Source organism: Chlorocebus sabaeus, chromosome 25, assembly GCF_047675955.1.
Source record: "Chlorocebus sabaeus isolate Y175 chromosome 25, mChlSab1.0.hap1, whole genome shotgun sequence".
Classification (NCBI taxonomy): domain Eukaryota; kingdom Metazoa; phylum Chordata; class Mammalia; order Primates; family Cercopithecidae; genus Chlorocebus; species Chlorocebus sabaeus.
Window position 1 is genome coordinate 52,478,195 of NC_132928.1, and position 14,731 is coordinate 52,492,925.

At 42.1% G+C, this 14,731-nt stretch overlaps 1 protein-coding gene across 1 annotated transcript in view; it reads right to left on the minus strand.

Annotated features, from left to right (window-relative positions):
• Positions 1-14,731, minus strand: part of BRINP2 (BMP/retinoic acid inducible neural specific 2) — a 112,864-nt gene that overhangs the window by 13,157 nt on the left and 84,976 nt on the right. The window contains exon 4 of the mRNA XM_007989390.3: positions 14,075-14,283. Within this exon, the coding sequence (XP_007987581.2) occupies positions 14,075-14,283 (209 nt within the window). The remainder of the gene's footprint in view (positions 1-14,074; positions 14,284-14,731) is intronic.

Genomic DNA, 14,731 nt, shown 5'->3' on the forward strand with positions numbered 1-14,731 from the left:
GAAAGTGAATAAAGAAGGGTAACTCCACACAAATACCAAGGGGTAGCAATAGGCACAGAGCGTGAGAGGCAGCAGGGAGAACTAGACCGAGGCCACGCCAGGGGCAGGGACAGCTTCTCTACAGTTTTCCATATTCTTCCTCCAAGAACTTCCTACTTAACTTTCCCAAGAACTCACCAGAACAAATCTCATTACTATCACTCTCCAAGGAGGAAAGTAAGGTTCAGAGAGTTATAGTCCTTGAGACCACAGAGCTGATGAGTAGCAGAAACAGGATTCTAACTTTAGAGTCCTCAGACTCCAGTTCAATACCTCTTTGTCTCCTGAGCAGGCAGGTCAAAGGACTGCAGAAAACAGAGTCTAAATCCTTTACATGCCATCTCTGTCAAACACAAGTATTCTAAACAAACCAGTCCACCCAACACATTGTAGTGATCTGCTCTCTCCTCAGAATGTTAACATCGAACAAAACAAATTGTACTGACTTCAGATCAATTTGATGATCCTTACAATGCAGATTAGGAAACCAAGGCTCAGATAAGTTAAATGACTTATTCCAGGTCATACAGTCACCTGCAAGGATAAGATTTATTTGGTTCATTCATTCATTCTTTTATTTACTCATTTGTTCATTTAACAAATATTCAAGGAGCATCTGGAACTCACAGATGAATAAGATATAGTCATGGCCAGTAAGGAGCTTAGAGACAAGTGGAAATGTACTTAAATAATCCCAGTGTTCTGGCTGTTGCACATGAGCCTGCCTCCCTCCACATGTGGACACAGGTGCTGAATCATGTTTCTTTATTGGGTGAGTGGGTGATTGACTACTGGTCAGACTGTACTTGGGAAGCAGAGGCAGCCTCATTTCAAGGTAAAGTCTTCACTTTCTTAATGGTGTCGAATTCCCCCTTTGAAGAGCCAATGGCCAATAACTGTCCCAGCTACTCTGGGGAAGTTTGCCCCTCTAGGTTAGGGTGGGCTGAAGGACAGAGGTGGGACACAGGTGTATGGTATTTGGAGGCTTGCCTGTCCCTGCCTACAGGTAAGCTGGCCACTCCATCATCATTGGGGTTTTCACTGGCTTTTCCATCCGCTTACTCCTGACTTGGCCACTCACCAACCAGGTCCAGGAAAGAAGGAAGTTAACAAGCCTTAAGTGGGAATAAGATGTGACCCAAAGAGGAGGACAGGCTAGAGAACAGCCACAATAGGAGCTTTCCTTTCCTTCCCCTTCTCCCTCCCCCATCCCTACCTGCCACCAATGCATCTGCTTCCCCCGCTCCCCCCCCAACCACCATCATCTTGTTCATCATGCTGGGCTATCTTTGATGCAATTTTCTGACCTTTACTCTACTGTTTTCTAAAGGTCAGTCCCACAAGAGGACAATCAATTAGGTAAGTCATTGAAAGGGTGTGAGTAACTTCACTTTAATTGTGGCACAAGGATGGGAATAAGGAGAAAAATAACATGATCCTTATGCTCATTTCCTGTTAGAGTGAAGAATCTGAAGAGTGAGGAAGGCCCACTCAAGTTTCACTAGTTCCCAAAGTCACAGTGCTTTTCATTGCTATTCTGCTCTGAGATGCTGTCTTCTCCTTTCAGAAATAAGGAGGTGAAAAGAATAAAGGGAGCTGGAGAGGGACCTATTGCAGTTTTTGCCTGAGTACTGACTTGAGTAAGCAGAATAGCCTGAGACCCCCCCAATCCCTCGCCCCAAAGTGAGGAAAACCTCAGCATCTCTGGAGGATTGTTCAAGAGAATCCTGCACTTTTCTCTGTAGAAGAGGCAGACAGTTTTGGCAGATTATAAAGAGAACCTATACAGGTAATGGAGAGTGCAGTTCACTCAGGCACACACTGTTCAAAGAATGCCTCAGATAAGCTTTCAGGAAGGGCCAATAATTGTGTGCTAACTGGTCTGTTGACAGAGACCATCCTGCCTTGAGAAAGCCCTGATGGTCCTCAGGTTCATTAGCACATCAAATTTTCCATAAATACCAGATCGTGCAAACCCTCATTCCAGCCAGTCTCCTCTCCCCACCCTCCACCTTCCACTTGCAGGTTGCTCTTGTCCTACCTAAGGAGACACCTGCAAACTAAGGGCAGAGTGAAATGGGCTTCTAATTGTGAGCAATCGGGCTGGGATGGGAGAACAGAGCTGATGGTGTATGTGCTTAAAAGAGCTGCAAATTGAATCCCAGGCTGCTGCAGCGAGTAATTCGAACAAGTCACTTTTAAGGAGGTTTTGTGAGAAACACTCTTTTTCATCCTGGGGTCCACCTGAACTTTTGTGTGAACTCCCTTCAGTCAGCTTGTAAGCATGTCAAGCCCTCCCCACCAAGTCCTTCCTCAGCCTTCAACTAAATACAGGGTGAGTTGTAATTTAGAAACAAGCCCCTTCCCTCCTTTGTGGCTCTAATCCCTTCTGGGGAATTATGGACAGGATGTCTATGTATACAGCCCTTCACAGTGTGCAAAGTGTTTGCATGTGCTCTGTATCATTTGGTGACACCCCAACCCTATGGCAGAGCCAAGAGTGACATTCACAGTATTTATCAGCAGGTAGAACAGAAGCGCATTGACTCATCAGAAGGGATGGCAGCCCTAGTGCCAGGGCAGGGCTCTAGAAGCCTCCTGAGGTATACTCTCCTTTTGGTTACCATCAAAAGGAAATCTGGGGGCTACAGGCGGGGAGTAAGTGTGGTTAGGGAAGTACCTGGGGGTTGGAGTGAAGACTATTCACCAGCTGTATAGAAGTGTTTCAATATTTTAAAAACTGATGTAACCATATCAACTGAATGTAAGCCCTGTGTGCAGGCAAGTCAGATAGTTGGTAATATGTATCATGGATGAGAGAAATAGAGTTCAATGACTTCTCAAGGTCATAGAAATAGACAGCATCAAAGCCAAAACCAATCCCAAGTCTTCTTACTTGAGTAAGTTTGTTTCCCACTAAACCATGTAAGTCTGCCTTCACCTCGCCACATGCCAGACAACACTCTAAAGGGACCTGGAGCTGTGTATCTGCCACAGAGTCTCTGCTGCTCTAAGATCTGGTGTCATCGTGGGTATATGTGTCAGGAGGGAGATAGGCATGTAAACATCCTCAATGTAATGTGACAATTTCTGCAACAGAGGTGTGTGCCAATTCGGGTAAACCTTCCAACAGAGAGGGATATTCAGTGAGGAATATATTAAATAAACAAAAAGGTGCATATGTCCATGTTAGTGCAAAGAAGTTGCTAAGAAAGGGTAGTAAGTGCACATCTTCTTAGGGGAACAAGAAACAGGCAGATATGCTAGAGAACTTTTCTTCTACCAAGGCAGAGCAGGTAAGCAGAATCCTCCATCCCAACTCCATCCACCTCTCTCAAGAGTAATGAATGTGCTGCAAGCCAGCTGCTGAGGCATATTCATAGAGGGAGGTAGGTGGCAGGTACTGTAGCACCAACAAAAGGATGTTAGCTAGGAAGGATGTGCTGCTGTGTGTATTGGCCTTTGCTATATGGATCTATAAGTACTAAGTGTGTGAGAGCAAAGAAATGTTCTCTGGCAGAGAACCTTACTGCCAGGATAAAATGGGCAGGTCAATCCCATAAAGTGAGCAGAACGGTGGGGTGGGATGCCAACACACACCTTTGCTCCTTAGTCTAGCAATGGGTCCTTGAATAGGCCACATCAGGTCTCTAGACCTTGCTAAGTTATGTAAATACGAAAACTTGAAGAGATGAAGGTTGAAGAAAATACAAAATCATCCTTGTTTTTTCATGGTTTTCTTCCTAGGGGGAGAACCCATTGTACTCCCAGACAGAAAAAAATTCCCAGATCAGTCAGCCCAGTGGAAGTTGAATATTCATCTCACTTTCAGTGTGTTCTTGGAGAATCTTCAAAAAGTGGCTTCCAAGGATGATGACCTCTTTGAAGAGATGGGCAGTGGCTCTAATTCTGGAAAGTACATTCATAGGCACTATAAAAATTGTAGTTTGGGATGTCTAACCACCTTTCACTCCACCACCCACAGACTTTGCTTAAGAGCTGGGTCCAGAAAGCCATAGTTAAGACTATAGAAGCCCAACTCTTTGTATTAAACTAAGGGTAGACTCTGAACCAGAATCTTTCTCAAGAGAATTGAAAACTATGATACTGAAAGAAAAAGTTTAAAAGGTGATTTGTAGATACTCATAAAATTCAAATAATAAACAATTATAAGGCACCTAAAATATGCCAGGAACCAAGGACATGGCAATGAACAAAGTAGTGATCTCTGCCGTGGTGGCATTGACCAAGAGATAAAACAGAAAAATATTCAACAGAGCCAGAGTCAACTCCACAGCAAGCCAAAGTTACATGTAAGTTAAAGTCATCGAGGTACAGAAAAGTATGGAATAAATAGATAAAAGATTTCCAACTAGGGAAGCAGGAAGATGACACAGATGAAAAAGTAGTGACATGTATTTCAACAAAAAACAAAAAGAATAACCTGAGAGTATGACCATACTTTTCCAAGTTCCATGTGCCTACATTAGATTTAGTGCCTAGTCCTTGGAGAGCTGTGGTATTTTTCACCAGAGTTCTCTTAAACTATTTTTATACTCAAGCTACCTTGAGTAGATTTCTGTTTCTTTCAACTAAGCATGCTTATATGTACTTGCGTACACGCTGAGCAGAAGAGCCTAATCTATGTGAAAAATGCCATGTCCAGGGACTCACTCATTAATTCAACAAACCTTTACCCATTGCCCACAGTGTGGGAAGCTCTGTACTCTTACTGGGAAATCATAGTTGAACAAGACCCAGCCTCTTCCACAAGAACCTCATCGTCTCACGTGGAGGTTATTGTGTTAGCTGACATATGTTCAGTTTTACAGTTCAAATGATATGCCCTATAAAAGAGGCATATGTTTGAAACCCTAAAGAGGGGCATTTGACGATCTTGGGAGTTAGGAAAGGCTTCACAAAAGAGTAACATTTTTAAGCTGAGCAAAAAAGGGTGAAGAAGAGCCATTCAGGTGAATAGACAAGCATTACAAGTAAAGCAAACAGCAAGTGCCAGGAAAGTGAGATATCAGAACATGGCATATTTGAGGAAAGCCTGACATTTGGGTATGAATGGTTTACACAATATGAGTGGAAGGTGAAGAGTAGAGCGGGGAGTACAGGGGTTGAGAAAAGTACCAAAGGACTGGTTAAAAATGAAACTAGAAAGACAGCAGAGACAGATTTTCAATATTCACATAGTTTAGTTAAGAACAGGAATTAATCTTTTTCACACTCTAACAGTGCTATGGTTAATACTATCTACACTTTCTTATTTATTTATTTATTTATTTATTTACTTATTTATTTATTTTTGAGATGGCGTCTCACTCTGTCGCCTGGGCTGGAGTGCAGTGGCACAATCTGGGCTCACTGCAGGCTCTGCCTCCTGGTTTCATGCCATTCTCCTGCCTCAGCCTCCTGAGTAGCTCGGACTACAGGAGCCCGCCACCATGCCTGGCTAATTTTTTGTATTTTCAGTAGAGATGGGGTTTCACCGTGTTAGCCAGGATTGTCTCGATCTCCTGACCTCATGATCTGCCCACCTCGGCCTTCCAAAGTGCTGGAATTACAGGCGTGAGCCACCACACCGGCCTACGCTTTCTTATTAAACCTCATGGAAAACTTCAAGATAGAAACTGTTCTAATTGTACAACAATTTTAGGATGAGTAAACTGAGGTTCTGAGAAGTTTGGCTTGTTCAAAGTCCCACCATGAACAATGGCAGAACTCAGATTCTGGGGTTGGAGCCTATGTTCTTTCCATTGCATCACACTGCCACCCAGGATGGGGAACAATAGTTTGGGCTCTGTCCTATGTACAGTTTGGGGCCACTGATGGATTTTAGGCAGGGAGTAATACGATACAATATGATATGATGATTTGCACTCATGGTAGCAACACAGAGGTTGAATCAGGGAGAAGAGCTGAGAATAGAGATAGGAAAACTACTTAACAGGATAATGCAAGAAAATCATGTAAGAGTTGACGAAGTCCTAGATTAAGGAAATGGCAGTGGGCATGAAGAAGGGACAAAGGGCATGTTGAAGACATATGCAAGAGAGTGATTATATTGCCTAGGTTTTCTTCTAGGTTTTTATGGTTTTAGGTCTTATGTTTAAGTCTTTAATCCATCTTGAGTTAATTTTTGTTTAAGGTGTAAGGAAGGGGTCCAGTTTCAGTTTTCTGCATATGGCTAGCCAGTTTTCCCAGCACCGTTAAATAGGGAATCCTTTCCCCATTGCTTGTTTTTGTCAGGTTTGTCAAAGATCAGATGGTTGTAGATGTGTGGCATTATTTCTAAGGCCTCTGTTCTGTTCCATTGGTCCTTATATCTGTTTTCGTACCAGTACCATGCTGTTTTGGTTACTCTAACCTTGCAGTGCAGTTTGAAGTCAGGTAGCGTGATGCCTCCAGCTTTGTTCTTTTTACTTAGGATTGTCTTGGCTATGCGGGCTCTTTTTTGGTTCCATATGAAATTTAAAGTAATTTTTTCTAATTCTGTGAAGAAAGTCAACGGTAGCTTGTTGGGGATAGCATTGAATCTATAAATTACTTTGGGCAGTATGGCCATTTTCATGATTTTGATTCTTCCTCTCCATGAGCATGGAATGTTTTTCTATTTGTTTGTGTCCTCTCTGATTTCCTTATGCTGTGGTTTGTAATTTCCTTGAAGAGGTTCTTCACATCCCTTGTAAGTTGTATTCCTAGGTATTTTATTCTCTTTGTAGTAATTGTGAATAGGAGTTCACTCATGATTTGGCTGTTTGTGTATTATTGGTATATAGGAATGCTTGTGATTTTTGCACATTGATTCTGTATCCTGAGACTTTGCTGAAGTTGCTTATCAGCTTAAGGAGATTTTGGGCTGAGACTATGGGGTTTTCTAAATATACAGTCATATCATCTGCAAACAGAGATAATTTGACTTCCTCTCTTCCAGTTTGAATATCCTTTATTTCTTTCACTTGCCTGACTGCCCTGGCCAGAACTTCCAATACTAGTTAAATAGGAGTGGTGAGAGAGGGCATCCTTGTCTTGTGCTGGTTTTCAAAGTGAAGGCTTCCACCTTTTGCCCATTCAGTATGATATTGGACTGTGGCTTTGTCATAAATAGCTCTTATTATTAAGAGATATGGTCCATCAATACCTAGTTTATTGAGATTATAGTGATAAATCAAGGAATTTAAGAAAATGAGGCCATTAAAGAGTGAAGAAGTATAAAGTTGGTCAGGTCAAGGAATAGGAAGGAACATAAATGGGATCTTTAAATTGTAGACCCAATGCCTACCTTTCATTTTCTGATATGATCCATTTTTCTCCAACTTTGACGCAGTCCACCACAGGACTAAATGGGGAGAGAGGCTTTCACAGAGTTCTGTCTTCTTGGTAAAGCCTACTCCATGCCACAGTGATTTCTAGGTGGCACTGAGAGCCAGCTTGAGATTCGTGGCCATAATTGTAACATGAGACCATTCAGCATAGTTGTAAGTTTTATCAGCTACATTTAGCAGTTCATGTACAGGAAGGCATGGAATAGATGGAGAGTTGGATTTAACCAGGATATGTGTGTATACATGATGAAAGATAAAAGAGGGAAGAGAGTTAAGAGTTAAAAAATCACACCAATGATTTTTTAAATCATTTAAAACTGTCTAAGATACTAGTCTCTCAAATATACCCTACCTTCCTGTTAATAGAAAGTCATCCTCATCTCTTCTACTCTCACTCCAAACTCTGTACATTCCCTAATCTCACCTCTTCTCTTCAGTTAACTTCCACTGTGCTCTCTGGATCTCATGATCAGTTCTTAGCAAAATCCCATATAATCTCAACCACTGCTCAAGAGTCCACTTTGCCTTTCAGTTCTAACCACAGTGTAGCTGACCCTGAGGACATGGTTTCCCCTGCAGCCTTCTCTAGCAGTGGCCATCTCATTTCCCACCCCCCATGCTCCTGGGCATGGAATTAAGGAAGGTGCTCCCTTGTGATATCCTGAACACTATTCCTCCATCCTCTCTAATGATCTCTGGCTCCTTTGAAGCCAGAACTACGGGACTCTTAGTACCCACTACCCATCCTCATTGCAGTTTATTTTTCTTGTTACTTCCCCTCATTCATTTCCATTAAGTGATTACAGAGGGAATGCAGTTACTAATAAAATTAGGTTCCGGGGCATAGTATTCCTTTTATAATCTCAACATTAGGTATCACCCAATCATACTTGCTCTAGTCTCTTTCCCTAATGAATTGTCAAACCTACTTAGACTTTTAACCTTTAGACATGACCAACTTTTCACTTTCTAGCATCCCTCAAAGGCCTCTTTTCATTCACTGACTGAATTATATTCCATGGTCCATTACTATAATCACTCCTTTGTGTATATTCTCAACTCTCTTCCCTCTTTTATCTTTCACCATGTATATACACACATCTTGGTTAAATCCAACTCTTTGTCTATTTCATGCCTACCTATACATGAACTGCTAAATGTAGCTGATAAAACTTACAACTATGCTGACTGGTCTCATGTTATAATTATAGCCACTGAAGCGGGCTCTCAGTGCTACCCACAAATCTACTATGTTTATCTAGTTAACCAACACTCTTAACTCTTATTCTCAGAAGACTATTTCATAGATTATTTTCCCAACTGTTCCCTTTTCTTCCTTTTAGCCAAAGACTTTCCTTCTGTTTCACCTAGGTAATCAAGAAGAATAAGCCAATCAGAAGGAAGCAGTGGCATCTTCTCACCATGCAACTAACATCCTGCTACTTTTGTCCTTGTGCCCTCTGCATTGCCTCCTGTTTCGAAGGATGAAGAGCTCAAGCTCCTGGGTAAGAACAACCTCTTTGCTCCTGTGATTATCTTCTGTCTCTCCTACATTATCACTTTCTTTATCCCTCTCTACGGAGTTTTTTATTTTTTTAGACAGAGTCTTGCTCTGTCACCAGGCTGGAGTGCAGTGGCTCAATCTCGGCTCACTGCAAGCTCCGTCTCCTGGGTTCAAGCAGTTCTCCTGCCTCAGCCTCTCAAGTAGCTGGGACTACAGGCATGCAGAACCATACCCAGCTAATTTTTACATTTTTGGTAGAGATGGGGTTTCATCCTGTTGGCCAGGATGGTCTTGATCTCTTGACCTTGTGATCTGCCCACCTTGGCCTCCAAAAGTACTAGGATTACAGGCATGAGCCACGGTGCCTGGCCTATGGAGTTATTTTAATCACTATATCAATATGCTGGAATAGCTCCCATCTTAAAAACACAATCACACCCTCCTGTGACCCCACATCGCTCCCCAGTTATCACTTGTTTTTCCATTTGCCTTTACAGCAAAAGGATTGTTTCTATTCATATCTGGTTCCTCACTTTGCTTCCTTCCTGGAATTTTCTTCACTCGGCCTTTTGTACCCTTCATGTACTGAACCACTCTTCTCCAGGTTACCAGTTACCTCCATGTCACCAAACTGAAGGTCAAGTCTCAATCTCCACCTTAGTGACTGCTCAACAGCCACAGTTGCCAGTTCCTTCTTTTGTGAAAAACATTCTTCACATGGCTTTGTGAGCCCGCTTTGGTCCTCTTCATACTCTGTTCTGTCTCAGTCTTCTTGGTTGGATCCTCTCTTCTTCCCTCTTTCTGAATATTGGAGTGCTTCACAACTCAGCCCTTGGGCCACTTTTGTAGTTGCACTCACTCCTTGAGTGATCTCATTTCATTTTCTCCCATAGTTGGAAATACCAACTACACAGGTGGACATGTGTATATATTTGTATACCAACTTTCCAGATTCAATCATGGCCTTTCTCTTGAAATCTTGGTGTTTGTTTTCAACTGACTGTTAGATTTCTCTACTTAGACATCTGATAGGAGTGTCACATTCAATTTGTCTAAAACCAAATTCTTGATTTATTTCTTTCAGATCTGTACCTCCTCCCAGTGTTGTCCTTCTCAGTAAATGGAATCACTGTTCATTTGATTGCTCAGGCCATAAATCTTGCAGTAAATCTTTACTCCTTTCTTCCAATCCATTGTCTGATTCCATAGGCTCTACCATCAAAACATATTCTGAATATGCCAACTTCTCACCACCTCTACAACACTAGTTTTGTCCAAGCCACCACTATGTCTTACCTTTACTATTGCAATAGCCACTGCACTGGTCTCCAGGATCCCCCTTTCTTTTTACTTCCTAATCAGTAAGGCCTTCATGATATGTCCCCTGCAACCTCTATAAACTCATCTTTTACTTCATTTCTCTCCTGACTGCATGCCAGCCTCATTGCCTTTCTTGGTGGTCCTGGATCATACAAAGTACACTGCCCTGCCTCTTTACGGCACTTGTACCTGCTCTGTCCTTTGTCTGTGATGTTCAGGGCTTACTCCCTCACTTCATTTAAGTCTCTGCTTAAGTGGCATTCCTTGGACAGGTCTTCCCTAAACTCCACATTCCCATCACCCTTTATCCTCTTACTTGGCTTCATTTTTTCATACCATTCATCCCACCTGGCATTATACAGGTGTACCTCAGAGATATTATGGGTTCAATTTTAGACCACTGTAATAAAGCAAATATCACAATAAAGCAAGTCACGCACATTTTTTGGTTTTCCAGTGCATATGAAAGTGATGTTTACACTATACTGTAGTCTATTAAGTGTTCAATAGCATTATGTTTGAACAAAGAATGTACATACCTTAATTAAAGAATATGTTATTGCTAGAAAATGCTAATGATCATCTGAGCCATCAGCCAGTTGTTGGAGTCTTTTTGCTGGTGGAGTGTCCTGGTTTGATGTTGATGGCTGCTGACTGATCAGGGTGGTGGTTGCTGAAGGTTGAGGCGGCCTGTGGCAATGTCTTAGACTAAGACAACAATGACATTGACTGCATCAATGGACTCTTCCTTTCACGAAAGATTTCTCTGTAGCATGTGACTCAATTCGATAGCATTTTACCGATAATAGAACTTCTTTCAAAACTGGAGTCAATCCTCTGAAACCCTGCCACTGCTTTATCAACTAAGTGTATAAAATATTCTAAATGCTTTGCTGTCATTTCAACAACATTCACAGTATCATCACCAGGAGTAGATTCCCTCTCAGGAAACCACTTCCTTGCTCATTCATAAGAAGTAACTCGTCATTCATTCAAGTTTTATCATAAGATTGCAGCAATTCAGTCACATCTTCAGGCTCTACTTTTTATTCCAGTTCTCTTCCTATTTCCACTACATATACAATTACTTCCTCCACTGAGGAAAGACACCCTCAAAGACATCCATGAGGGTTGGAATCAACTTCTCCCAAGCTCCCGTTAATGATATTTTGACATCCCCCTATGAATTACAAATGTTCATAATGGCATCTAGGATAGTGTTATTTCTAAATGATTTTCAATTTACTTTGCCCAGATTTGTCAGAGGAATCACTATCTATGGCAGCCTTTACCTTACCAAAATATTTTTTAAATAAGACTTGGAAATCAGAATTACTCCTTGATTCATGGGCTACAGAATGGATGTTGTGTTTGCAGGCATAAAAACAATATTAATCTCCTTGTACCTCTCCATCAGAGCTCTTGGGTGAGCAGGTGCATTGTAAATCAGCAGTAATATTTTGAAAGAAGTTTTTTTCTGAGCAGTAGGTCTCAACAATGGGCTTAAGATAGTTCATAAACCATGCTGTAAACAAATATGCTGTCATCCAGGCTGGATTGTTCCATTTGTAGAGCACTGGCAGAGGAGATTTAGCATAATTCTTAAGGGCCCTAGGATTTTCAGAATGCTAAATGAGTCTTGGCTTCAGTTTAAAGTGACCAGCTATATTAGCCTGTAACAAGAAAGTCAGCTTGTCCTTTGAAGCTTTGAAGCCAGGCATTGACTTACCCTCCTTAGCTATTAAAGTCCTCAACGTCATCTTCTTCCAGTAGAAAGTGGTTTCATTGACATTGAAAATCTGTTGTTTAGTGTAACCACCCTCATCAGTGATGTTAGCTAGATCTGGATAACTTGCTACAGCATCTAAGTCAGCACTTACTGCTTCATCTTGTACTTTTATATCACGGAGATGGGTTCTTTCCTCCAATCTCATGAACCAACCTATGCTAGCTTCGAACATTTTTCCATAGCTTTTTGACCCCCTCAGTCTTCATAGAATTAACCAGAGTTAGGCCTTACTCTGGATTAGGATTTGGCTTCAGGGAATGTTGTGGCTGGTTTGATCTTTCCAGACCATTCAAACTTCCTTCATATCAGTAAGAAGGCTGTTTGGTGTTTTTATCATTTGTGTGTTTACCGGAGTAGCACTTTTAATGTCTTTCAAGAACTTTTTCTTTGCATTTGCAACTTGGCTAACTGTTTGATGCAAGTGGCCTAGGTTTTGACCTTTCTCAGCTTTTGACATGCCTTCCTCACTATGCTTAATCATTTCTAGCTTTTGATTTCAAGTGAGAGATGTCTGACTATTTCTTTCACTTGAAAACTTAGAAGCCATTGTAAGGTTAATAATTGGCCTAATTTCAATATTGTTGTATCTCAGGGAATAGGGAGGCCTGAGAAGGGTGAGAGAGATGGGAGAACAGCAAGTTCCATACAGTGACCAGTCAGAACACACATCATTTATTGATGAAGTTTGTTATCTCATATGGGTGCAATTTGTGACACTCCAAAACAATTATAAAAGTGACATCAAAGGTCACGTATCACAGATCACCATAACAGACGAAATAACAATGAAAAAGTTTAAAATACTGTGAGAATTATCAGACATGAAGTAAGCATGTGCTGTTGGAAAAATAGTGCCAAAAATAGTGCCAGTAGACTTGTTTGACACAGGGTTCTCACAACCCTTCAATTTGTAAAAAAGAAAAAAAAAAGGTATCTGCAAAGTACAATAACAAAATGAGCTATTGTCTGTATATTTATGAATTATCTCTCTGCTATTAGAATTCAAGCTTTATGAGGGCAGGGACTTTACAGCTTTCATTCACTCTTGTATTCTCAGGACCCAAAACAGTGCCTGATAAATAATAGGTGCTCAGTAAATATTTATTGAATGAATTAGTAAATAAAATTTGCTTGTGAGTTTCAGATGGGATAAAAGCAGGATATAAGACAACTATGAAGTCTTTTCAACACCTTAACATTATGCTTAGAATTTTTAAAAACCTGTATTCTCAAGTACAGTATTTTCACTGGTTTTCCCTAAAACAACATGAACTTTACTAGAAATCTCTTAGGTGTAAGTAGAGAAGATATGACGAAGGTTATAGTTATTAAAGTCACAATAACTATCGATCTTTTAAAAACATACATGAGATCACGTTACTCCCCTGCTAAATCTCTCCAGTGGTTTTTCACTGCACTTTGACTTATATTAAAATTCCTTCTCATGGCACATAATCTGGCTCCAGCTGACTTCCAAACCTCATCTCGTCTTTGTTATTCACCTCCCCACCATCTCAGCAGTCTTCTCTGTGGCCCAACAAGGCACGAGGCTGGTTCCTGCTAAAAGGCCTTGGTACTTACTTAGAACAAGTACTTAGCACTTGTTCTGTCTGCCTGAACACTTTCCGCTCACTTCTCCACACAGCTGGTTTCTTATCATTCAGAGCTCAAAGTCTAAACCCCAAAGTGCCGTCCATGATCAATCTAATAATAATTATATGAGCTGCTCCCTCCCCACGCCCCAGGAAATGTGCACCTATGACTCTGCTTTTCTTTATTTATCATTAGAAATGACTTTGTTGTTTTTCCATCCTCCACTAGAGTGCAACCTCTGTGAGCATGGGGACCTTGTCTGCCATTCACAGACGTGCCTCTGCTGCAGCCTGCCTCAGAGTGGGTGCCCTGTGAGCGTCTGCTGTGGAATGAGTGACCCCATCGTGTCTGAAGGCTGGCTGTGTCTTCATCAGAAAGTTTCTTTTCCTCTTCCATCAGTCCGCCCGGCTGACCTAGAGCTGGTTGAGGCTCGGGCCTCCTCCTAGTTCCTCAGTGCTTCCCGCACCCCCTGCCCTGTACCTCTCAGGTCGTTACCTTGATGGCCCCCGTGGCTATCTGGATATGGTGCAGCCGTCGCAGCGTGCTCTCTCTGTCGATGAAGTAGGAGGCGGCCAGCTGGTGCAGGGTCTCCAGGGACACGGCCGAGCTGTTCCCACTGCCCCCGATTATAGAGGCACCTCCTGTTGTCTCTGTCTTTCTTCCCAGTTTCCGCTTGTCCACAAAAATGGTCAGGGACTCTTCTCCTATGGTGAACAACATGAGTGTATTGGTGAGGCTCTCTGCTCTCGAATCCCCTACCAATAGGAACATAAACCCTTGGCCAGGGCAGACACAGCTGAGAGACAAAGCAGCCCCTGCTGCCAAGCTCTTTCCCCAGCCCTTACCATCTTTAGAAGAAGCTCATCAGAGGGAGCCACAGGCCAGCGGCCTTGCTACCTGAAAGGCCCTCTTCCAAAGCTCAGCCCCCCTGCCCTCACCTTATCTGTTTAACATCTTCTATTGAACTCTGTCTCAAGCAATCCTCCTCCATAGGGGAGACACAATTCTCTCAAGTTGTTTACGAGGAGTCTTTGCTTTTTCTGCTCCCTCGGGAAGGGCAAAAGCCTTGAAGCTCCATCTCCCTCCTCCCCATCAAACACTCAACACCTGCCACATGCCGACAGCTGGCCTGAGCCCTGGGAGAGCTTGTTT